This window comes from Gallus gallus, chromosome 12, assembly GCF_016699485.2.
Source record: "Gallus gallus isolate bGalGal1 chromosome 12, bGalGal1.mat.broiler.GRCg7b, whole genome shotgun sequence".
Lineage (NCBI taxonomy): Eukaryota > Metazoa > Chordata > Aves > Galliformes > Phasianidae > Gallus > Gallus gallus.
Window position 1 is genome coordinate 1,835,493 of NC_052543.1, and position 23,755 is coordinate 1,859,247.

At 47.6% G+C, this 23,755-nt stretch overlaps 2 protein-coding genes across 20 annotated transcripts in view; one reads left to right on the forward strand and one right to left on the reverse strand.

Annotated features, from left to right (window-relative positions):
* Positions 1-337: 337 nt before the first annotated feature.
* C3orf18 (C3orf18 homolog) lies at positions 338-11,439 on the reverse strand. Of its 5 annotated transcripts, XM_015292776.4 has the most exons (8): positions 11,385-11,439; positions 10,445-10,533; positions 9,154-9,555; positions 7,794-7,819; positions 6,101-6,230; positions 4,780-4,819; positions 4,612-4,670; positions 338-3,358 (listed from the first exon to the last, which is right to left on the reverse strand). In XM_015292776.4, the coding sequence occupies exons 3-7, from the start codon at positions 9,385-9,387 to the stop codon at positions 4,621-4,623; spliced, it is 480 nt and encodes a 159-aa protein (XP_015148262.2). In that variant the 5' UTR covers positions 9,388-9,555; positions 10,445-10,533; positions 11,385-11,439; the 3' UTR covers positions 338-3,358; positions 4,612-4,620. The 5 variants fall into 5 exon arrangements, with proteins under 5 accessions (XP_015148262.2, XP_015148266.2, XP_015148261.2 ...); XM_015292780.4 differs by lacking the exon at positions 4,780-4,819; XM_015292775.4 differs by having other exon boundaries at positions 338-4,670.
* Positions 11,440-11,603: 164 nt separating this feature from the next.
* HEMK1 (HemK methyltransferase family member 1) overlaps positions 11,604-23,755 on the forward strand; it is an 83,810-nt gene continuing 71,658 nt past the window's right edge. For 8 of the 15 annotated variants that reach the window (XR_006931352.1, XR_006931353.1, XR_006931351.1 and 5 more), the window contains exons 1-4: positions 11,604-11,657; positions 12,524-12,964; positions 13,437-13,528; positions 14,285-14,378. Coding sequence is in view for 10 of the 15 variants with exons in the window: in XM_046900119.1 (XP_046756075.1) it covers positions 12,710-12,964; positions 13,437-13,528; positions 14,285-14,378 (441 nt within the window). In the remaining 5 variants the exon portion in view is untranslated. Of the gene's footprint in view, positions 12,066-12,523; positions 12,965-13,436; positions 13,529-14,284; positions 14,379-23,755 lie in introns of all 15 variants that reach the window. The other 7 variants (XR_005839300.2, XM_025154563.3, XM_040646474.2 and 4 more) reach the window with 4 other exon arrangements.

The following is a 23,755-nucleotide window of genomic DNA, read 5'->3' on the forward strand; positions in this document are numbered from 1 at the left end:
AAGAAAGGAGTAACCAGCATGAATGACATGAGGAAAACCGCCCTGCCTAAACCCAAGTGTTGGGCCTCCTGTGTATCTTCCAGCACCTTGCAAATGGCTTGATCAGGATACAGGATAATTCTGCTTCATCTACACACTGAGAATTCTCTACAGCTTTTGTCTATGCCACATGAAGGTGGCTGACGGCAGAGCTTGCCACGTGAAGCCTTCTATGCTTCCTTCAGACTTCGAAAGAAGAGGGGAATTCACTCTGTACAAACTTACCAGCAGGTACTGAGGATGCACTCCAGTTTTCCCCAGAAAATGTGAACAGGGAAAAAAAGAAAATCACACAACATTTCATGTAAATTCTGTCATTGTATTTCGATGCTTAAAACACAGAACACTTGAATTCAATTACATCATAATGCTTCTGCTAGGTTGCACATATACTTCCAAGAACTGTGAGCAAAGGTGCTACTGAACTAAAAGAATACTCCAGCACAAGCCCAGCAAATACCCATAATACTCTTTTAACCTTATTTTCCATACTTCTTTAACCCAAGGGCAGTCATCACAGGACAAAACCTACTGCTGCAGGAAGAAGAGTTGAAGAGAACTCCTCTGCAGGAGTGTCTGTTGCACAAGGTTTATCTCAGCACTGATGCAGAACGAGGCGTGTGGTTTTGTGCTGCAGCTGGCACGTGCACTGCTCAGCACTGCACAGTGGTCTGAGGAAACAGCCCACCATTGGTTGCCTTTTGTGGAGTGTATAATGACAACACCAACAACACAAGTTTCCATCCCAGAATTAGAGGGATCGAATGCTGGCAGGTTGGGACAGCCATGCACCACTGCCACCACTCGTGTCCGTGCCCTGCTGCAGGGCACAGGAGTGTGACAGGCAATGAGTGCCTGCTGCTGAAGGGAGGAACCTGAAGTCTCTGCAGCTGGTTGTTCTCAGTGAGCACTTGGAGGTGAGAAAGAGATGGAAGTTAGGGCTGAGGGAACGTGTCTGCTTTTTTAGCTGCTCACGTAAGCATAACTTCTGGGAAGACCCGAAGACAGTGGCCTCCAAATTTAGATTACATGGAATATTTGTACCCGCACCCTCCTTCCAACAGTCTCCTCAGAGTGCCAACACCAGCAACCCAGGAATGCCTCCTGCCATACCGTACCAGGCGTTGAGGACAGGCCATTTTCTACAGGTGCTGACACTTCTATACTTCCCTTCCATAGCTCTCTGGTCTTTAAAAGGAAGAGAGAGACTGAAAAATTAAAGCAACTTAGTCCTGCAGAAATGTCAAGAGGGAAGCTGGGTCAATGAAGAAGGCAGGGCTGGTGAGCTGTTCACTGCAGGGGTCAGTGGCATGTGTCCAGAAAAGGGTTTGAAAGAAGAAAAATCACAGTGGGGAGCAAAATACAGCACTTAAGAGAACAAAAACTAGCTTGGAGGCCCAAGCTTGCAGCAAAGCATGTTACCTGAATTGCCACTAGTGAAACACCTTCTTACAAAAAGCTCACCTTTAGATCTGCATTCAGATTTTGGCTGGCCCTGATTCCCTGTTAACTAGTGCTGTGGATGGAATAGGATCTGACAAAAGCAGGTGCTGCAAAACAAAAAAACAAACAAAAAACAAAACCAAACAAAAATATCAACAGTGATCAGTACATAGCTGGGCACTGATGCCTGTGTGCAGGCTGTGTGTGCAGAGCACCATGAACACAGCAGTGAGACAGTCTGACTTGTGCATTCACCTCCAGGGACCTAAAGCCACCACCCATCTAGGAGTGAGAGATGATCTCTGCAAGAGGTTACCAAAAAGGAGCACTCCTTCCCCCTGGTCATTGATGGCCAACCAGGGTGAACAGAAGCACATACCTTTTTTTTAATCTCTGCAGTTTCAAGGCTGAGGAGCAGGACAGGGGGGACATGGCATCTGCCCAATGCCATGGCCATACCGGACCCTCCAGTAGTCCTTTCTGCCATGCTCTTTGTTTACAGTATGAGAGCACAGCCTGGACCCTGCTGCCATTTCCTAGCCTCTGTGCTGGCCAGCAGCACCCTGGGCTGGTGGCCATCAAAAAGGCTGCAGAGAACAGCACTCATGCTGCACACCAACGTGGCCGGAAACCCCTCTGCACTCCCTCCCACAGCCCTGAAGGGAACACTGGCTGAGAGGTGCTTCAGGCTTACAGGAGAGCTACTGGCTTACCTGCCAAGACCCACCTTCTGCATTAGCAAGTAACATCAGCAGGGAGAAGACTCTGCAGGTCTATCAGGTAAGGAAGTAACCAGATGTTCAGCCACCTCTGGGCAGACATTGCAACACAGAGCCAAGACCTGTTTTTCCTCATTCAAAAGAAAAAAGTTCAAGGCTTAATATTCTCTCTGCTCAGTAAAACTTCCCTGAGCTGAAGCAGGCAGGACACATGGTACCAGAGCCCCAGTTCTGCTTGACTCCTCTATCTGGCACGGGCACCACCATTCCTAGGTCAGCAGCAGGGAGTCATGTAGCCAGACATGGCAGCCCTGCCTACAGCTATGTGGATTCTCCTCTTTCCACACAGCAGCCTTAATGTGGGATATTCAGCCAATTCCTCAGTTAGGGTGTTACCAGCCAGATGTTCATCATTTGGCATTTTAGAACTAGCGAACTCCCCATGCTGCAGTGCCAGCCCAGGCACGCATTTATCAGCATCACACAAGCCACAAGGGGAAAAGCCCATGGTATGAGTTTTCCTCCTGTGTGCCTCTGATTTACCACTCAGCTATGACCATCAGTTTCCCCAGATGAAGGAGGCTTTGCCACCAGCCACCCTTCCAGGGTCTGCCAATGCTGTGGTTGCTGCACAGAGGCTCATTCACTGCTCTCGTTGGGATCTGGTGGCATAAAGCCAACAGGTAAGCTATCTGGAACATGCATCTCTCCTCTTTCCTTGATCCAGAGAGCACGCAGACGTGCTCGGATAAGTTAATCTACAACAGAGCGAGCACTATTTCTAAGCACACAGCTTGGTAGATGGTGTCAGTCAGCACCAGCCCAGAACCTGGAGCAGCACGGCAGCTCAGGACCTTGTAGTAGTAGTAGTGGACACACCAAAAACTGCTACTGCCATCGTAAAGGGTTTCCTTCCCAAGTGGTGTCTGTTCCCGGTGCGTGTGCCCATCTGCAACACAACCCAGCAGTGTGACCAGCTGGGCTCCGTGACTCAGCCACACTCATGAGAAGTTGCTGGTTTGGTGGCTCCATCCTCCCCAATCTTGGCACAATCCCAGAGCAGGGGCAGGTACTGTTCATGCATTGATGGCATTGGCAACGTCTGTGAACACAAGACGGCTGGGTCTTTGGAGGGCTCCTTGACTCGTCAGCAGAATCTGCATTGAAGCAGTGAAAGATGAGACCCAGCAAGTGTGCCTTACCTTGGTGCACGGCCCTGGGCACAGGCTGTGCAGCACTGTAACTAGATCCAGCCCCTTACTAAGGACAGCAAAGCTGGTAACAGAGCTGGGAGGCATGTTCTGTGAGGACACCTGGGCTGTCCGGTCTGGAGAAAAGGTGGCCTCACTGCTCTCTGCATCTCCTTGAGGAGGGAAAGCAGAGGGAGGTGCCACACTCTGCTTCTTGGAGCCAACGGTAGGAGGGGAATGGCACAGAGCTGTGCCATGGGAGGGTCAGACTGGGCAGCAGGGAAAATTTCTTTGCTGTGAGGGTAGTTAAACACTGGAACAGGCATTCCAGAGAGGTTGGTGCTGGTTGGTGCCCCATGGCCTGTCATTGTTCAAGAGGCATCTGGGCAATGCCTTCAGTAATGTATGTTAACTCGTGGTTAGCCCTAAAGTGGTCAGGCAGTTGGGCTTGATGATCTTTGTTCCAACTGCACTATTGTATTCTATTACTCTTTTTTATTCTGCTCTCCTCTTAAGGTGGGGCTGATATAATAACATGGCATCAAGAAGGCTATGAGAAAAATACAAGCCAGAGAACAAGTCACCACATCCATGACAATTTAAAATACCCACATCATTGGATTACTGGGTGTAGTTTTTTCCAGGACTGCAAAGACTTGCTATGTGTGTTTCACCATTTATATACACAAGACAGCATGCAAAGAATTGAAACCTCAAGAATGCCTGGAAACATGCCAGAAACTTAAGTTTGGCTGCTATTTTAGACTGCTTCTCTTGCTACAGTAAGCCATTAAACTAGTGTGCTGTCCAAGTAGAGGTATCTGTTCATTAGCAAGCTCCAGAGGGAACACAGGTATTCTGCTGGCCAAGCACTACATAGGAAGGATACACTCTTATTGTTCTGAGTTTAATTCCAGCCTTGTTATTTCCCCTCTTTACTACCTGAAGGGAAATCCTGCTTGCTCTGATAGAGAAACCTGATGTTTTCCCTGTACATACTGCTCAGAGGACAGGATCCTTTGCTTTCATACATCTGTATTTCTCTGCTTTCCTAAAATGGCATATGGAATATGTTGTTTACCTTCCCTATTCTAACACATCTCCTGCATGTTCTTTGGCAGGTTGGGAAGCATCCCTCAAAGTAAATAATTTTATAATTACAGTTGTATTTATTTTCTTCTTTCTTCCCTTCTGCCCATACCAAGCTTGCTACAGGTTACCTGAAAGTGTCAAGTATGTGAAAACTGAGGCCTGTTGAGGAGAATTCCTGCTCCTGGAACTGGAAAAGCAAGGGAAGAAGTGAGCAACATGGAACAGCTGGAGAGGAATTCAAGAAAGGAGACGTATCTACTCTAAGGGGAGGCTACACCACTTGCCAGAAGACGTACCTGTTCCAACTATCCCTGCGGGCTCTGTCTTTGAGAAAGGCTTTTTGTGTGTGATAGCAGTGACAAAAGAAACAGAGAACACTATGAAACTAACTGCAAACAATGATGAGAGCTCTTCCTCCCTATTTCTCCTAAGTCTTGGTACAAGGGGGATGGACCTTGTGTCAAATGGACCTCGTCAAAGGCTCTTCTGGACCATTAGCCAAAAACACCTGACATCAAGTTCTTTCCAAACTCACAGAAGTAGGATTCAGTGGTCTTAGGACCTCGTCACTTTTCAGCACACCCCACATTTTTAAACACTCAGAAGTGGTCAAAACAAAGCCTTCTTCCCCCTTTCCCATATTCACATTGAGAACTTTGCTTCCTTTTCTCTTTTTGAGCTATGCTCTCTACCCAACAAGGTTGGCCTGGAAGTCCTGACCAGATCAGATGTGCCATGCCATAACAACGCGAGGCTTTCTGACAGCCTTCCTCAGGACCTGCAGTTAACTGTTATGACCACTGGCTCTGCATTCTACACTTGTTCTTGTTCTACACTTGTAGCCCTCAGCAAAGCAGAGATACCTTAAAACAGGGTGGAAATATCTTATTTTCAGGGCCAGCACCAGAGAGCCTCAGTACCTTGTGAGCAGTGAAGCCTCTTCTCCCAGAAAACGGCATTCACCCTATTTGCCCTAGGTGGTAAACTGTTGTAAACTCAAAGTTAACTGATGAAATTGCCCTGTTCTCTCTTCTAGCTGAGTTGTGCCAGCACTTACCCTTCCCAGGCTTGCTGTCCTAGTTGCCTGACTCTTCAGACCATCCTAAACTCTCTAAAATGCTCAAGGCCCCCATCTCCAGAGCTGGGTAAGGTGAAGGGAGCCCTCTTGAGGTCTTAGATGATTTTCTTACAGTACAATCTTACAGAAACTCCTTATCTGTATGGGAACTGTTGAGTCACGACCTGAACCATTGATTGAGCACCTGGAGAAAGGACCTGGTCAGCTCTGGGAGCACAGGTGAAGGCAGTTCAGCTGTATGAGAGGAAGGGGTGGAGCCTGGCTGCACCTCTCAGACCTCATTTAAGGGCTGACTACCCCTGAGAAAGGATCTCTTCTTGAAGATTCCTCATTGGTGAACCTGGAATTGTCTGATAAGGGTAAGAAATCTTCTTCTCTTTCTTTATAGCACCTTTCTATCATACTGGTCCTTGTGTCATCACACCTTTGTTGTAAAACCTTTCCCATTGTATTGCTCTGTCCAATTGCTACATCATCAAAAGCAGTGTGGGTGCCAATGGCTGCAGTAACGCCCTGGCTATTACTACCTTGCTGCCTACCTTGCTCTGTGATGCCTGGGAAGATGCTGCATCTCGCCCATGTTCCAGGAGCTCCTGCTCCAGTTCATCCTGTTCTTCGGTGGGATCAAAGTTGTACATTGGCATGAGCTGGTGCCGTAGCTTCTCCAACCTGCCCATGGAAGGGAAAGCAAAGATGTGGTTGAAAAGTTTGATAGACAGAAGGACAGATGCTCAGACTGTCTTCTCTGCTCCACTACTGAGGCATTTTGCATGCTTTTGCATGGGGATTCAGCTATTGTTTCTGCTTGCTGGGTAGTTACATCCCCATCCTACGGGAATGAGGATAAGAACCTGCTACACAGCTGGCAGGAGTGGAAGATGCCTGGAGTACAGCTCTAGGGATTAATTGCCTTCACTAATCTATGTTGACACAGAGGAGTCAAACAGGGACTGGATTTTAAGCTCCTGCAGACCTTAAAAGCTCAGGACAAGCCTTATGTATAGGGAAAAACAAGAGGGTGGAATGTAATGGCTATGCATTTTGCAACTCCTCTCTCTGTCCGTGACATCCAGCCCTGTCACATCATACTACATCTGCCAGAAGAAGTCTGCTTTTAGCTCCAGCAGCTTCAATTATGGACTTGAAGTATATAAAAAAAATAGAGACCAATAAGTAGAAAATAGGCAAGAGAGACTGATGCCTGCAGACTGTTCTTAATTTTGTATCACTGCTTCAAGTGAGAGAGATATAATGTGTTACCCCAAAGGGTCTCCCTAAATACTGGGCAGGTGAGTGATGGAGAATGGATGGGTGGATGTACTCCTGTAAAAACACTTAGGCTGTATCTGAGTTTTTGGGGGTAGGGAAGGGGAATAGCCAAGATGTTACTGGCAGTGTCACCACAATTATCTATTTTGGCAAGTGTTAGGATGACATATTCCCTCTCAGCCTCTGCATGGGTTTGCCAACACATCCATTATCTCCAGCAGCACTGTGTTTACAGGCCCAGCATCAGCTCCTCCTGGAGCAGTATCCATATCTGGGCTTGAAAATTTCACAGTGGACAGTAATGCTTCTTGAAGGTCTGTGGCCCTGCCATAAGGAATAAGGCAGGGAAGAGGCACCACATCTAAAGGCTGTCTACTGCTGTCTTTGCTGTAAGAGACCGAAGAATCAAGAAACATCTTCCTGCATGCTTCTCTCCTATTTTCAGCCAAGAGCTTAAGAAGGAAATTAATACAGTAAGTCCTGGACTAGAAAGCTGCATCTCTGCGCTTTGCTGCTGGCATTGCTGTAACTGAGGCTAAAGAGGCCTTCAGCCTTGTGAGGTCAGCATCACTGGCTCACGCTGTGGGAAAGCACAGATTGGGGAATGGCTGAAATATGAGACCCACACTTCTCACAACAGATTTTCTCTATCTACTCAGAATCCTTTCCTCTCTCTTAGTGCATCTCACACTAAGGAAGTGTAAAGAACTTGTAGGATTCCTAACCTCTTCCTGCTCAACCATGTTTTCCTTCCCAAAGTTCCAGAGGAGCCTTCAAAGCTCTGCTGCTAAACGTGGGCCAACACCAGGAGTGCAGAGCCCCTGCCCTGCATTATTTATATGCAGACGCTGGCTTATTCTTAGACACCATCCCTTAAACTCTCCTCATCTTCCCCTCCAATTCCTAGTGCTACCTGGATTTTGAAACGCTGAGTTCCCTTCAGCAACAAGAGATGTTACTTACCTCTTCCTCTTCCTGATATACAGAACCTGAAGAAGAAAGAAAACCATCATTACAATCAGCAGAATGGGGAACAGCTGGGAAGAGGAATTTTGGGTATAGAGCACTCAGAGAGGAGGTATAGCAAGTCTGTCACTGTGCACTGAAGAAGAGGAAAGGGAGAAGTGACAGAAGTGACAACTAGAACTGACGTATCATATACATCAGTGTAAGCTTGACAGGGCATCAAGCCTGATGCTATTGCCTGAGTGGTCTGTTATTGGTGTGTTAGTAGTAGTCAGAATATTAGGTGTGTATTAAGTGTAGCTCAGGAGATTTCTAGTGGCTGGAGGCCATATGTTGCAGTTTTAGAATGGTTGAAGAACCTTCCCTTTAGTATTCTGCTGAAGATTTCCTTCAACACAGAAGCAGTTACCCCCTCCCCAGTACAAAGGGAAGAAGGAAAGAGGGCATGCTCAGTGACTTGCCTCTTGTCAGCCAGTAAGAGTGGCTGTCCTGGGAGAAAAGTGAGGCTTTTGGCCTCCAGAGCCTTGTTCTGAGAACTACGAATGCTGGCTGTTGCTCTCGGGAACTTATGACCGTTTCCAGGACAGTGTTTCCAGGTTCTCTTTAGGGGCTTTTGGAGAAACTCCTCCTTGGGTCTGCAATGAAATTTTGCAGTAGTCCCTTTCCATAGGTTCCTCTGCTGCTTGTATTAGCGAAGCCCTTCCTCACACGAGGAACGGGAGCTTGCTGCTACCTTCATTCTCTGTTGGTAGGTAAACGATCCAGTTATATATTGAAACAACTGCACTGTTAGCATTGTCTGTCAGACTCAGAACTATAGCTGTTGATTAATGGCAGGGTTAGTTGCATGCAGCAAATCCGTGAGGACTCTGCTGACACCCAAGCAAGGAGAACCTCAAAAATGCAGTCTAGAATAAGTCTAGCAGAAATGAATTCAGGCTGCCTCAGTTCAAAAAGACATGCCCACAGAGGAGATTAACAGGGTCCAAGTCTGCTTTAAAAGTTAAGTTGGATGAACTTTCCTATGGGGCACTGGTGTTGACAAGGTTTAAATCAATGCAGCTGTTCCAGTTAACAAGTCAGAACAGACTGACTTGTTTGTCAGTCTGCCATTGCTTTGTGTTCTCTTAATTGAACTTCCTGTTGCTATTAAAAATAAATAGTGATGCTATATATGGTTTCCCCTAGGCCTGCTGAGCAGCCTGCTCTGCCTAAACCCCAGGGTGACAAATACTGGAGCACCATTCCTACCAGTTCTAGGCGAGACTTTAATATAATATAGAAATTAATTCAAGTCAGCCCTAGAGCCCCTTTGCCACCCTCAACAGACAGAGAAATATTTAGCAGTGTCTCTTACCATAGCTACAGCCAACCCAATCACAGTAATGATCCCAAAGGACAGCAGCATGGCGCTCATGCTGGGCCCATTGCTGGCCACATCTGGGATTTTGGTGCTGTTGAAGCTAGTAGTCTCAGGGCTCACAGTAGCTGTTTCTGGTACAGATGCGTCCAGAGTTGTCCCTGCATCTGGTTTAGCTGTTGTGCTGCTGCTGTGGTAGAAGTCACGTGCAGAGGGTGAGCTGGAACTCATCCTGCCAGCTCTTAGTGTCTCTTGAGTGGAGGACACAACAGCTTGGTAAGAGACAGGTGCTGGCTACAGCAGCAGACAGTTTCCCCTCATTTTGAGGACTCTCATGTGTGATCTACTTCAGTGTCATCACTGATGGCTTTTCTGCATAGGAACCACACAAGCTTCTGCCTAGGAAAGAATGAGAACAGATGCACAGTGCAAAGCTTGGAGACAGGCACAACCTTTTCCAAAGCTTCCCACTTAACTAGTGCAATTCTTGAGAGCAGCTCACAGATGCCCACCCAAAATTTAGAGAAAATAAAAGTGCATTTTTCAGGGCTACTGAAAGTCCCCAAAGTCCTGCCTGGTTCAGCTGAGGCCAGTGACACACTCACCCCTCGCTGCTTCTGCTCAGCCTCCTTGCAGCAACTGGCAGAGCTGTGTAGTGTCTCAGAACCCCTCTGTCTTCAGTCTGCTACAGGATGAGCCAGGCAGCCTCCATCCATACCAGAATAACAGCACCTGTCTTCTTCTCCTCTTTTTGCTTTTAACTTACAGAAAGTTTCACAGATCTCATCCTTGATGGATTTTGATAATGGCACTTAGCTCTGGCATATCTGTATTCTTGACCCAGTAAAAATCACCCCAAAGTAGAACTTCCCTATTGTGGTGACTGGTAAGTCACTGCCCTATTCACCCCTCCACTGTCCCTTGGCCCACACACTCTGCAGAGGCAGCTTCTTTAAAGCAGTGGGTTGCACTGGTCCCCATCTGCTACTAAAGATGGTATTTCTACAGTCTCCCATGAAAGCACCCACACAGGCTTAGTCATGCACTGCTAATTATCAGTATTAATTTTAAAACGGGTCCCATTTTGGGTTGGAGTTGTGCAACTTGACAGATATATTCATACTGAAAACATGAAAGGCTTTAATTGTTTCATGCTTCTATTGTGCAAATGACCGGGAGTTGCAAAACACCATGGGATGATCCTCTGAGAAGTATTTGCACAACTTTGTTTATAAGATCTCTGTTTGGAACATCAGGCCAGCAATTACTTCAGTGAAAACACAGCTACCTCCGGAGCAGAGTAGCGCAGACCTCAAGAACTACCGCAGCAGCCTTCTGATGGTTTCTCTGTAGTTCAGCAGACATTACACCTCCAAACTGGAATGCAAAGGGACACGGGGGTTAATGAGCTTTGGATAGAAAAAGATGTGCCTGCAAAGAGAAATGAGCCATTGTTCAGCTCCGCTGTTCTATTCTGGGCAAGGTTACTGCGCTGCTCCCATTACTGTGATGCCTCTCTGCCGTCCGGAACTGCATTAAGCAGCGTGATTAACATCTGTCACTACCAACTGAAGCAGAGCCATCGTGCAGGGCAGACAGCAGCGGGCCTGTGGGGTCTGCCAGCAGCACGAGCAGGCGCTCAGCTCACACCGCGCACCTCCCCGGGCACGCAGGTCTCTCCCCACACATGCGGGTACCCGGGGAACAACTTTGTGAAGCGGGAGCTGCTGGGAGACGGTGAGAGATGCCCAACTCCCACGAGTTTCTAAATCAGGGTGAAGGTAGACGGCACTTGTGCTGCGGTCCCGCCTAACGCCACAGTGAGAGGGGATGACTCGCTGCAGCCCAACGGAAGGCGCCCCTCGCTGACCGCCGGACCGAGCAGCTCAGCAAGGGGCACCCTGGGCTGCCGCGATGGCACTGCAGCACGGGCTGCTCCGGGAGAGCTCGGCGCAGGGCAGCGCGGCGCCGGGCCGCAGGGCGAGGGAAGGAGAACGGCGCCGTGCCGCACTCCGCCTCTCACGGCGCCGCGGGGACGCAGAGCGCGAGGCCTCCGCCGCCCGCGCGGCAGCACCGCGGAGCTGAGCCCGGCCGGCCCCGCCTCCCAGCGCCCGACTGCTGCCTGCGGGACGGCCGCTCGCCCCGAGGCTCTCCCCGCGGCCCGGCCCGCCGCCCCCGCGCCCCTCCCCGGAGGCGGCCGCGCTGCCCGCGCCGGGGCCGCCACTTACGGAGCGCTCGCGCTGAAGCGGCCGCCGCCCCCCGAGCGCCGCCGGCGGTGGGGCCGCGCCCTCGGCCGCAGGGCCGCGCTGCCCGCAGGGGGGCGGGCCGGGCCGGGCCCCTCCGCGCGAGCCACCGCCTCGCGGTCGATAGCCCCGCCCCTCTGCCCCACGCCCCCAGGCGATTGGCCGATGGCCGCGGGTCGCGAGTCACGGTTGGTCGGAGCCGCTGTCACTCACGGGCACGGCCATGAGGCGGTCCTCTCCCGCGCCGGCCTCGCCGGGGTAAGGGAGCGTTGCGCGGGTTCAGCTCCGGCTGAGGTAGCGGGGTCGGGGGTGCTGCGTGTGCGGGGCGGCTGGAGGCAGGGCCGAAGTGAACTGAGGTAGGCTGCTGCTGTTGTGCACGGCCCCTCCTGCCGCCCGGCCGCACGCGGCAGCTCGCTAAGGGCAGGCCCCGCGCCGTGCCGGGCCTCGGAGGGCTCAACCCACGGAACGGCTGCAGAAGGCTTGTATCGTGCTCTGCCGACAGTACAGGTGTTAATTCCTTTGGCCTTCCTCCTGCGGCGGTGCCCTGGGCCACGGGTCGAGTTGAGGCCCGCTTTTTCCTTCAGCTGCCCCGTGCTGCGGCATCGCCCCGCTGGGAGCCGACCCGGCCCCGTGTCCTCCACGTTTCTCTTCCTCTGGTTTCACCTTGTGAGCCTTTTTGCTTCCCCCTTGTCTGCAACGTGGGGATGGGACAATGGGGAAGGCTGCTGACCTGTGAAGTTAGTTTTCTCTGAGCATACCTGCTAGCCTAGGACTTGGGAGTTTGGAACAGGAGAGGAGGAACCAGGAGAGAGTGAAGGCCTTTGTGCAGTGAGCCAGGCTGAGCCACCCCGCGATGCTGGAGCAGGTCTGTGGCTTACGGGCACCACAGCCAGGCAGCAGGGCTGTGCCTGCAGGCATGCTCCCTTCTGCTCAGCCCAAGCACAGCATGGTCTCAGCGTTGCCTGTGGAAGTTGGGTCAATCCTTTGTTACTCTTAGCGTATGAGTAGCTGGTTTTGTACCTGTGGGTGTTGGTCAGGCAACAGTCTGCATCCTATTCAGAAGGGAACTTGTGTTTTTTGCTTGTCCTTGGCATTCAGGTTGTACTTCTGCCTCTTCTTTCTAGGCTGGCAGAGCTGCAAGCCAGTGACCTTGTTGTTCTGCCCTGAGGAGCATCTGCTGATTGTGATCAGGTGGTGCTTAGCCAAAGTGGCTTGTGGCTGCAGTGAGTGTTGTGTGAGTCTCTTCATGGATTAGATCAGCTGACAGAAACAAGGAACCCAGGTGGAAACCAGGAGGTGACTTTGCAATAATGAGGTGCCTCACTCCCTCACTGCTCAGGAGATTTTGGGGGCTTTTGCCTCAGTATTTGTCAGTAGGACCTAGTCAGAGTCCTAACCTCAGTCCCAAGCAGTCATCTTTGAGGCAGAGCTGCAGTGCAAGACCCGGGCTGTTGACTGCCCCTGATGTGGTCAGCTACTGGCAAAAGGTGTTTGAGAAGAATGGGATCCCTGAAGCACGAGAATCCAGTGAATACATCGTGTCGTTTGTCTTGGGAGCAAAAACAGTTAAGTAATGGAAAAGAGTAAGATCTGTATGTGCCTCTTGCTTTATTGTTTTGGACAAATCCCCTTACCCTTCTTTTTATCTCACTTGCAGGAGGTAGAACAGCTTTTCCCTCCCTTAGAGGGCAGAGAGCGTGGGATATAGTTTATTATAAAAATACTAGTTTATTATAAAGTACTTGGGATCTCTTATGTGCTCTCTTTGCAGGGACTGAAATGTTACCCGTGACATGTACACCAGCATCGTGGTCTGACTTGTTTGGTGGAGTGATTCTTTATCTTACCTGTACTTTAACTACCAAAAGTACAGCTGTACAGGCTTCTTTTTAAACATGAAGATAGGTTCTCCTTGTCATTTGGGGTTTCAAAGAGTGCCCTCCGTATGTGTTTGTCATTGTGCTGGCTCTGCCTGGAGGGTGCAGACAACACGTAAGTTGCACAAGTGGGCAGGTTTTAAAGTGATGTTGTCTTCAGTTTCAGAGCTTGGACTCCGAAAAACTCCGCGCTCCACTAACAGCAGTGCAGCAGGAGCAGATCCAGCAGCTGAGCTGCAAGCGACTGGAAAGGTAGGAAAATCATCTTACTGTCGTTCTTGGGAGAGTTTTCTCCAAAAATGGGAAAAATGGGATGGGGGGAAAAGGGGGTGGTTATTGGGTATAAATGGAGTCTTCTGTATTTTAATCTGTACCCATTGCCTCTTTTTCTTTCAGCTTACATTTACTGAAAAAAGTCTGACTTCATCTTCTTTACTCCCTTCCAACAGATGTATATAGTTACTGATGAATTTTCCACCTCATGTGAGCTTTCCATTCTCAAGTCAGATCTGTCTCTGCTTTCTCAGTCTCTGCTTGTATGTCAGGTGCTCCAATCCCTTAATCGTCTTAACGGCCCTGTGTTGGATTTGCTCTAGTACGTCCATGCCTTTCCTGCAGTTAGGAGCTCAGCACTGGACGCAGAGGACTGGTCAGGAGTGACTTCACCTTAGTAAATCCATTCTGTTCTTAACATGTTTGGAAATTATTTCCAGGATTATTTGCTCCCTCAGGATTGTTTGATCCCTTTGGGATCTAAGTGAGCTGACTGGCCTCTATTTCCCCTGGTCCAGTGCTTGTCAAGACGCTGTTCTGTAGAAGTGGAACTCCCAGAGTTTTCAAGGAGTGTGCACATGCATGGTGCACATGCAATTGAGAGCCTTAGTGGTGTCTAGATGCCCACCATCAGAACAGCTGAGTGGTTAGCAATGAAGTAAGCATGGTAGTGAGAGTTTTTTATGTTACAAAGTGTAATCCTCAAGTGTTTTCATTTGTTTTTGCCTGACACAGAATGCCAGTGCAGTACGTGCTTGGTGAGTGGGACTTTCAGAACCTGACTCTGAAGATGAGACCTCCAGTATTTATTCCTCGTCCTGAAACAGAGGTATGAAAGTAGGAAATGTAGAGGGGTCTTGAATCTGCACACTGCATTGATATGAATGTGCTTGGTGGGATTATAGTGATGAGAAGGTCAGATGATTTCTAAAACAGGGACATCCTAAGCTTGTGACCTGGAACTGGTGCTGGTGAACTTTTGCCTCCTGGCTCAGAGCAAGAGATTTTGCAGTCTGGCATGTCCTTTGATTGTATGGAGATCCATTTCCATTGATAGATAATTTTCCTTATTTCTGCTGTGGTAAAGACTCCTTGAATATCGTGCCCCTTTACTTCTATATTTATATATTTATATATTCTAGATTTCTATATATTTACTTCTATATTGCAACAACTCAGAGTTGTCCAAAGTAGTAGAAAGCTACTACAGGATAAAGGTGACGGCCTCCAGAGAGCTTCTTTATCCACATGCAGATTAAGACAATGATGCATGCTGGTAGAAATGGCACCTGTTACTCATCTGCTGACTCCACAGTGATTTCTGGGCAAGCACTGGAAACAGAACTGTTGTTTCCTTTTAAAGGTGACCCACAGGTAGGTTCTGAGCTGGGGTGGAATTAAGTGTGATATTCAATTGTAAAAGTGGAAGAAATAGCCATATACATTCAAATTAAAACTTTATTTTGCCTAATGTACTAGGAAAAAGCATAGGAACTATATAGTGACTCTTTCTCTCACGGTAGCCTAGCTTTCAGCTTGTGGGCATCCTAGTAAGCAAATCTTTGTTTACTACTCCTTAAAAGTTGCTTTTCCTTGCTTTTGTTTTTCTTCTGAGAATTGGTTTTCTTTTTTGCAGTGAATGTTAATTTTTTGCAGTAATGTTAATGCCTGTCCAATTAGAATTCTGATAGACAAATGATCAGAGAAATGGCTGCTGTGCTAGTAGCCCTTTGCTGCGTAAAGAATGCTGTTTTGAATGCATTAAACACAGCATGGTCAGCTGGTAAAAGGAGGTGATTCTCCCACTGTATTTAGCATTGGTGCAGCCTCACCTTGAATACTCAGGGCAGTTCTGGACTCCACAATTTTAAAAGGATGGTAAGGTCCTCGAATGCAGCCAGAGGATGCAATGGCTTCCTGAGGAGGGGAAGCAGAGGGAAGTGCCAGGCTCCAGGGAACTGATGGTGGGATGGGAACAGTATGGAAATGAGCCAGGCGAAGCTGAAACTGGGCATTAGGGAAAATTTCCTTAACATGAACGTTGTAAGGTGAGGTGGCAATGCCCTCAGTATTGTGCTTTAACTTATGGTTATCCTTGAAGTGGTCGGATAATTGGACTTAATAATCTTTGTAGGTACTTTCCAGCTGACCTACTGTATTCTCAAACGAAAGAATAAAGACTGTTATTTCAGAGGAGAAGTCAAGAACTGAGTTAGTTTTGGAGACAGGAGGACCACACTCTGCTTTTCCTGAGGAAGCAGAAAAAATGAATTGGGAAGCGTGAAGAAAGCAGCAGTTTGCTAAAGGAGGGATGCAGTGTGCAGGGTCTGTTATCTTGCACCTTTAATTATACAAAACTAAAAGGCAAAGAAAATTTATGCTTCTGTTATGCCCTTTGAGGAAGAAGGTGCTGTTGAAATCTCTCTGAGTGTTCCAGGCAATCGGAACAAATGGCCCTTAAATCCTATCGTCTCAGTCTGTAGAAGAGCATTCAGAATCTATGTCTTGGTTTGGTAGAGGGCATCAGCAGAATCTCACTGAGAGGCTGCCAGGTCTTGGTGGCACCTGGTGTCCTTAGGTGAGAGCTCTCTCCTGTCTGAACGTGGTCATTCTGTGTTGATAAAGTCTGGAGACAATGGCTTGAGAAATGGTTTTGCTAGTTGGAGCCTGGTGATAGTTAGCATTGTTCTTATTGGTGGTATTTCTGCTGTGGTTGATTCGAGAGAGTATTTCCAACCTCTAACTGCCCACTAATTCCTGCATGCAAAATGAGCACTAAACCCAAAGAGAGCTTTAACGTTCTGCAAATCAAACCATCTGTTGACAAGGCTTCCTCTGGTACTGTGCTCTCATTCTCTCCATGCGGTGCCAGGCTTCAAACAAAGGCCCATTGTGTACTGTGGAAACCAGGGCTGCTAATGCCTGTGAATGTTGCTAATGGTGCCCATATGTGGGGTTTTGGTAGAAGCATCTCTGCTGAAAGGCAGCGCTATGTTGAAATGCAGCACTCTGTAACATCTTGTGTTTTAAACCACTTCGTGTACCCTGGGGCCAAAAATCTAGCATAAACAGCTTAACCCAAACCTTGTGTTTGTGGGAAAGCTTTATTGGATGTGTCACGATAGTTAATATGGAGGCACATTTTTAGTACATTTGTTTTGGAAGACCAGAAGCTCATGATAGCTCAGGAATGAAGCTCCACTGGCAATTGAATTTACAGAGTAGTTCTGCCTCAGCAAACAGCATCAGCAGACAACAATCTGGAAATGGGAGGTGAGCAAATGTGGCCTTTCTCATAGTGGGCAGCGAAGGGCTGCACATTCAGGAGGAAATGAGCGGTGTAGCAAGGGAGAAGGTATGGGAGAAAGAATCCAGGTGGAAGAAGAGCTCAGAAGGAGCAAAACAGAGATAAAAGAGCTGGGAAGGGCTGGAACAAGCAGGTCTGTGGTCTAGGCCTGTGGATTCAGGCTTGCAGATGGCTGTGTCCTGGGTCTGTTGGCTCCTCTGGAGACTGAAGTCTACAGCCAGCTCCTGCCCTCTCTTAAGGTTATATAGCACAATGGGAAAGAGCCACTTGGTCTTGAGGTCTGTAAAGCAGAGAAGGTGCTCTGCATTAGGAGTCCAGCAGGCTTCTGAGCAAAGAGCTAACTGTGTTTGGTTTCCAGCAGCAACATGGCACCTTTGCTTTGGCTGCTCGTGCTCTTTCTGGAGTCAGGAACTTCTCATGGACGTGCAGAATGGTTGAGGTTGGCAGTAATCTCTGGAGATTGTCTGGTTTGATTTGCCTGTATAAAGCAGAGTCAGCTGGAGTTTTGTCCATCGATGTTGTTTGTTTAAAAATGGAGGGGGGAAAAAAAGTAGAGGAGAGTCTTAGGTTGCTTCGGAATGTTTTAAACCTTCAGGGTGATATACATGTAACTAAAACCAGGCACTCCTAAACCGGGCTACAAAGTTTCTTCTGGTGGAAGGTGCTGAACGATGAAACAGTGACTTCAAAGATGAGAGCTTTCACAATAGCTGCTTACATGTTCCCACTGCTTTCATCAGGATTAGGGGAGCTGACTGCAAGTGCACAGCCAGGATGGTTCCCTGATGTTGCTCCATGTAAGTGAGCACAGACTCTTTCCAATAGAGCTGTTAAATTCTAAGTTGCATTAAGATAATCTTACTCGTAACCAGTATTCTGGATGCTTTGTCTCATGCCTTCTCAGCAACTCAGCTGTGGCTGCCTTCCTTCCTTATACCCCTCAGAAATGCTTCCCACTTAACCTTTCCCCAGAGTCGCTCTTCCTTTGGACGCAGCTCATTGAGCTTCTGAAGCTTTCGCTTGAATGTTCTTCACACCTCTGAATTCCTTTGTGGTGAGTTGTGATGTGCCCTGGTGCTAAAAAAAGAAATTGATCTAAAAAAAGAAATTGAAGGTGCGAGCTGTTGCTGCATTTGTCAGAGCTGTAGGAGTGAGATGTTGAAACCTCTGGTGCTGGTTTGAGAGAGGACTGGACAGTTCATTGCCTTCTTTCATATGGGAGAAGATGTGGGTGCAGCTGGTGAAGCCTCTGTGTATAGTATAGGGAGGAGTAGCAGAAGGATTAGACTTCACTGCTTTTTTTCTGGGCTTTGTCTTATTGTTGTGCAGGCACAGTGAGGCATTCTGTGCTCTGCTTCAGATTTCATAGATATGTTTTGCTTAGGGACGCATCTGTGATTTCTGTAACAGCATTGGATAATGTCTGCAGTTGACTCTTGTAAAGTTGCTATGTTGATCTTTTGCTTCAGGAAAAAAAAAATATTCACACCACAGCAAATCCTGAGGCTTGACCCAAACCCTTGATGCTGCATGAGAGAGAGCTGATGCTAGGGAATTTTCTCAGACAGGAAGAGCATGTGGACAAGATCCAGCTGTTTATCAGCACCTGGTGCAGGAACCACATACTCTGTGTAACCAGTTGCCCAAAACTGAGTTGGTGTCCAGATTCTTTCCCTTGTCTACATTGGTCTTCTCTGACTTAGAGCAGTGTGATTGTTTGGGTGAGGGTTTGCCCGTGCTTTATTCAGATTTTTTCAGTCTTTGCTGGACTTAAAAACTGTCGTGGAAAAATCTCCTCTCAAAAATATTGAAGTTGCCTCTACTGCTCTTTCTATTCAGAGTTTGTCTGCAGCATTCTTACAGCTATTAGTACTGACACTGTTAATCAAATAATATCTGTAAAGAATCTTGTTCTTTAGAAAGCAGTTAATTATCAGCATTGATATCCCAGGTTCAAGTTGCTTCTTTGTGACTGCACACACAAGCCACATGGCACGTCTTGTCCTTGGCTGAGTAAATGTAGCTCCTTACGTTGACTTGTGCAGTGTAGGTATACCTGCTCTGCAACATTCGCTTCCTTGTTATATTTTCATAGCTCCTACAAATGCTTCTGCCTGCTAATTTGAAGACTGAAGGGAAGAAGAGGCATCTTTATTATGCATGTTTTATCCTGTGGTTAAAACAGAAGGGTTCTGACTCTTACTATGAGCTGCTAGGCATATGGCTAAAGCTGTGAAGGCAAACACAATATGGCGTAAACTGCTAGCACTAATTCTGTCCTGTGGACAAAGAGATGAACAAAGACTCAGCTGTTTACTTTAGTTTTGCTCTGTGTAGAATTTGCCCCTTTAGCTCACTGGTAGCTGAGCCCATTTCCATTTGCTTTCTCTGGGAATATTTTTGTCAGCACGTGTGGCTCCCTTCCTTCTGTTCTGTGGGATTTGGGGGAGGGGGGATGGGACAGGGAGCCAAAACTGCATGCAGGGCCAATAGGTAGCTCTGTGAGTACACACAGACTGCACTGGAGGAGAGTTGTGCTGCACAACCCATAGTCTCACCTTCCTCCATGTACCTGGTCCTCTGTGCACAGAGCTTTGGGCTCACTGCTGTGAGCACTGTGTGTGGTTGCAGTGGTGTGTGGAACCCCACATCCTACCTGCTGTCCTGGTGTGAGCAGGGTTGTGGCAGTGAAGACTGCAGGGGGTCCTGGGGTAACTTCCATGATGTGCCCAGGGTCAGCAGAGCCGAGCTCTTGTCATGCAGATGTGTTCAGGCCAAAGTTTGGGGGTGTGCTGTCTTGTGAGTTGTCCTAGTTATGCACTTACTATTGTAGTGGCAAGGAATCTCTGTCATAATGCTGTTCAGTGGCTATTGGTGCAGAAGACAGCCCTTTTCCCAGAGCAAGGCCTTCTAAAACTCAGACTGAGTTGCCATCACAGCAGCTTTGTGGGTTAGAGAAAAATAGGACAAAGAGAAGAATTCAGCCAGTCGTGGGTGAGTGACTCCTTTTTTTTTTATCTCGGTAAATAAAGGCAAAATCAATCCTCACCGTGACTTCATTGAGGAAGATTAGTTGGGTCCAGGATTCCTCCAAAGGAAGGTCGTGCAGGCTGTGGCTCACCTGTTTTGTACCCCTAGAGGGCACTGCAGGCTTAGACTCGCAGAGTTCCTGCCAGTTCTATCGAATCATTACAGTATAGCTTCTAGCGTCTTCTGATCCCCTCCTCTCTCACATGCTGTGTTTTAAAGCAGATGAAGGCTTGTTTGTTCACTGGAAACAAAAGTGGTCTCCTTTCATCCCCTGCAGCCACTGTGTGGGCAGAGCCATGTTCTTGAACGCCGTGGTTTTTATTTGCTGGAGGAAAGCTGCTGGGAGAAGAGCTCCTGCTCTGCTTGTGAGGTTTCCCACAGCCCAACCAGCCCTCCTGACCCTCAGGGAGTGACACCACCTTACCTGTTGCTATCGCACCATGAACTCAGGCCCTGCATACGTTTTTCCATCTTGGTTTTGTTGTGGTGACTGTGAGCTGCCCTGTGAAGGGAAGTGGGGAAGCATGCTGTGGGCTGAATAGGTGTGCTTTACCTGGTAGATGTTATAGGAGAAGAAACACAAAGTCTGTTCCTTGCTGGGCATTTTTTTCAGTAGCCATCTAAAAAGATTGTGGCTGCACGCTCCTGTGAGATTACTGGAGATCATGTAAGACATGGAAACAGGTTTACTGGGTCAGATTAAATTGGTCTCATTCAAAATACTGTGTCATCCTGGGGCTTGTAGCAGATGGTGGGGACAAAATTACAATGAAAAAGCAGGCAGAGAAGGATCTCCCCCTTGTTTTGACAGTCAGCAGTTAAGGGATGTTCTTAGCCAAAGCTGGGTTTGAGGCCATTCTGCTTCATAATCACTAGTGGATCTGTCCTCCATTAATCCTCTTTTTAGTCTGTCTGTGTTTCCACGGCATCATCTGACAGTGAATTGTTCTAATTTTGTGCTTTAAGTGGGAAAGGCATTTTCTTTGTTTCAGATGCTTCCTGTTCTTTCAACAGGAGAGCTCTTACTTTGTTCTGTTAACACGTGGAATAACCATTCATGCTCTCCATAGCATTTATGATTTTTCTCCTGTCACTGGCTAAGCAATCCTTTTTCCACCTGTGATTTTTAAGTTTACTTGTTTCTCAAGATGGATTGCTTCCTTCCTATGCCAACACACTCAGTGTACTGAAACCACTGCTGTTTACTATGCCCGTGTCATCTGAATGGCAGTCATTGTGCTGGGATTTTCTGTGAAAGCACTTTAGGCAAAGATCTGCTCCAAGAAACCTTTCATGAAGTTTAACCTAAATTCTCACTAAGCATAATCATTAACCTCTTAAGAAGGTCGAGCAGAGAGAAGGGAGGATTTTTGCTTCCCGACATGTATGTGCAGCTCTGCAGATCCCCAGGTGGGGGCTTTCTCTGGTGATACATGACAAAGGAGTGCACGCATTCTTCTGTTTTAATTAGTGCCAAAAGGAAGCTTCCTGGTCCACAATTGCCTGTGGTTTCCCTAATTTCTGTGCCACAGATGGTTACATTTCACAAAGTTCAGAAGGTCACAGTGTCTGCTGAGCACAGCCATGGATCTGCAGTCAGGAGACTCCTTGTTTGGTTTGGTTTTTTTTTCATAGTTTTGCTTCTGATCAGTTTTCTCTTCAGAGGAAAACTGCTTCTCTCTCTCTTCCTTCACTGTTTGGGAAATGAAAAGGATGGAAAGTGTCCTCTTATATATGATTTGGGGTCCCTTCCGGAGACATCTGCAGACTCCTGTAAAGCATATTGAACAGAAATGGAATAGGACATCATTTAATTGATCAAAAATTAGGTGCAGTCTATCAAAACAACTGTAAACAAATGTACTGGAGCTGTAGCATTTCCATGACCTCCCACAGATGAGATTTTGCTCATATGGTAGGTAATATTTTATCAGTATGTCAGAGGAAAACAATATTTCCTGAAAAAGAAGGCTGTGGCCCAAAGGCCAAGGAGTGGAAATTACAGCGGCAGCTTGTTGCTGCTGCAAAGCAATCAGAACCGCCCTTTGAGCTAAGCACGAGTGTTTAATAAGATCATACGTAGAGAGGGAAATAATGCAGCCTGCCTGTCATCGCAGAGGTGCTGCTTCTGGCTGAAGAGCTTGGAGAAAGCTGTGGGGCTGTGCTGGGTAATGGCTGACCAGTTTTTAAGGGTCTGCCCAGCAGGCCAGTGTGACCTTTGTACACATTACCAAGGGATTGCCAAGTACAGCACCAGGGTTAAGTCACCTCTCTGTACTGCAGTAGTGGGATGGTTGGTGAAAAGCTGTCTGGTTATGTTACTCAGTGCTTGAGAAAGAAATGGAAAAGTAGGTCAGGAGAAGGACCAGTAGGTGGATTAACAGAAAATCTGCCTTATTGTGAAAGACTGTTCAGCTCATCAAAGATAGGCTCGAGGGTTAATTACCTGGCCCAGAGAGCAGAAATTTGTTAGCAGAACTCTCATTAGTTTCGTGGACAAGTGTATAACAAGCACTATAAATGCAAACAGAAGAAAAGGTGTACATCTTCACCAGAGAGTGTAATTAACTACTGGAACAGCGTAGCTGGAACCTTGGTGCCTCTCTTGCTGGCTACTTCAAATCAGGACAGAATGTTTTTCTCAGAACAGATTTCTTGCTCTAAAGGAAATGAAGGAAGGAACAGTTGTTCCTGGCTAAAAGGCCAGGAGGGACTGTGGCAGTAGTTTCTTCTGGCTTCCTATGCAAGAAAAAAGGCTGTGGGAGAGCAGGAGATCGCTCCTAAGCTGGTGATTTCCACAGGAGACTCAAAAATGTAAACATAAAGCAAAAATCTGTGGGGGGAAAAAAGAAACAGCTTCTGCATCTTTTCTCCCCCTGCCCTACCAACTCACACGCAGATCTGTTAGCTTATATTGACTTTTCTAATGTGTTCTCACTGTTAAGTGTTACCAATGCCTTTATATTTTTGCCCTAAAAGAGCTCCATGAGACCTTGAGCTTTTGATCCACCTTTTTGTGGTATAAAAGGGACCTCAGTTTCAGAAGGTTTCATCTGAGCGGCTCATCAGCAGTCAGAGTGAGATTTAGGGCTGGAGCTGGAAAAACAAACTACAGAATGTCTGCAACAGGATGAATGGGACTCGAGGGGCTTCTCACATGAATATGAAGACAAATCCATTTGGCTTTGCCCCCATCTCCTGCCTTGCTTCTCTTGGACATCCAAGTAAATGGAGTTTCAAAGCTAGGACAAGCAAGCTGAAGCAGGGCATCTGCCTGGATGTTGCATCTGCTGCAGGGCTAAGCAGAAGAGCCCAGGATACAAGTGCTGTAGGCACCAGCCTGCCCTCTGATCAGGGGTTGGCTTAGTGGCCTGGTTCTGGAAAAAAGGTGCATGACAATGATCTTCTGTGGCCATGGAGGTACATTTCCAGCTTGGCTTCCTGGTGTTTTGTCATGTGCTGATTGGCAGCCAAGTGGGCAAACAGGAGGGGAGGAGTAATTTGGTTAATATCAGATCAGGCTCTACAGAAAGTCCTGGATTCTGAGAACACAAGTTTCTGGAAAGCACACAAATAAGTAAAACATTCCCAGGAAGTATGTGACAGCGGTGAGGTTACACAGGTTTTCATATGCATTTTGCTTTCCACATCCCCTTTGAATTTAGAGCTTCTAACCCCCCCAGATTCCTATCCATGCGACTTAGTCTTCCCTGCTCTCCCAAGAGTATATAGCGCAGGAGAAAAGGGTGCTGCTTGGAACGTGGTGTGGGTTTGTGAGCTTCATCCTTGCCTTTTCCCCTTCTCCCATAATCGTATTTTTGTTAGCCCTGCACTTTTAATCACAGAAACATCAGATATCTCATTTGCTG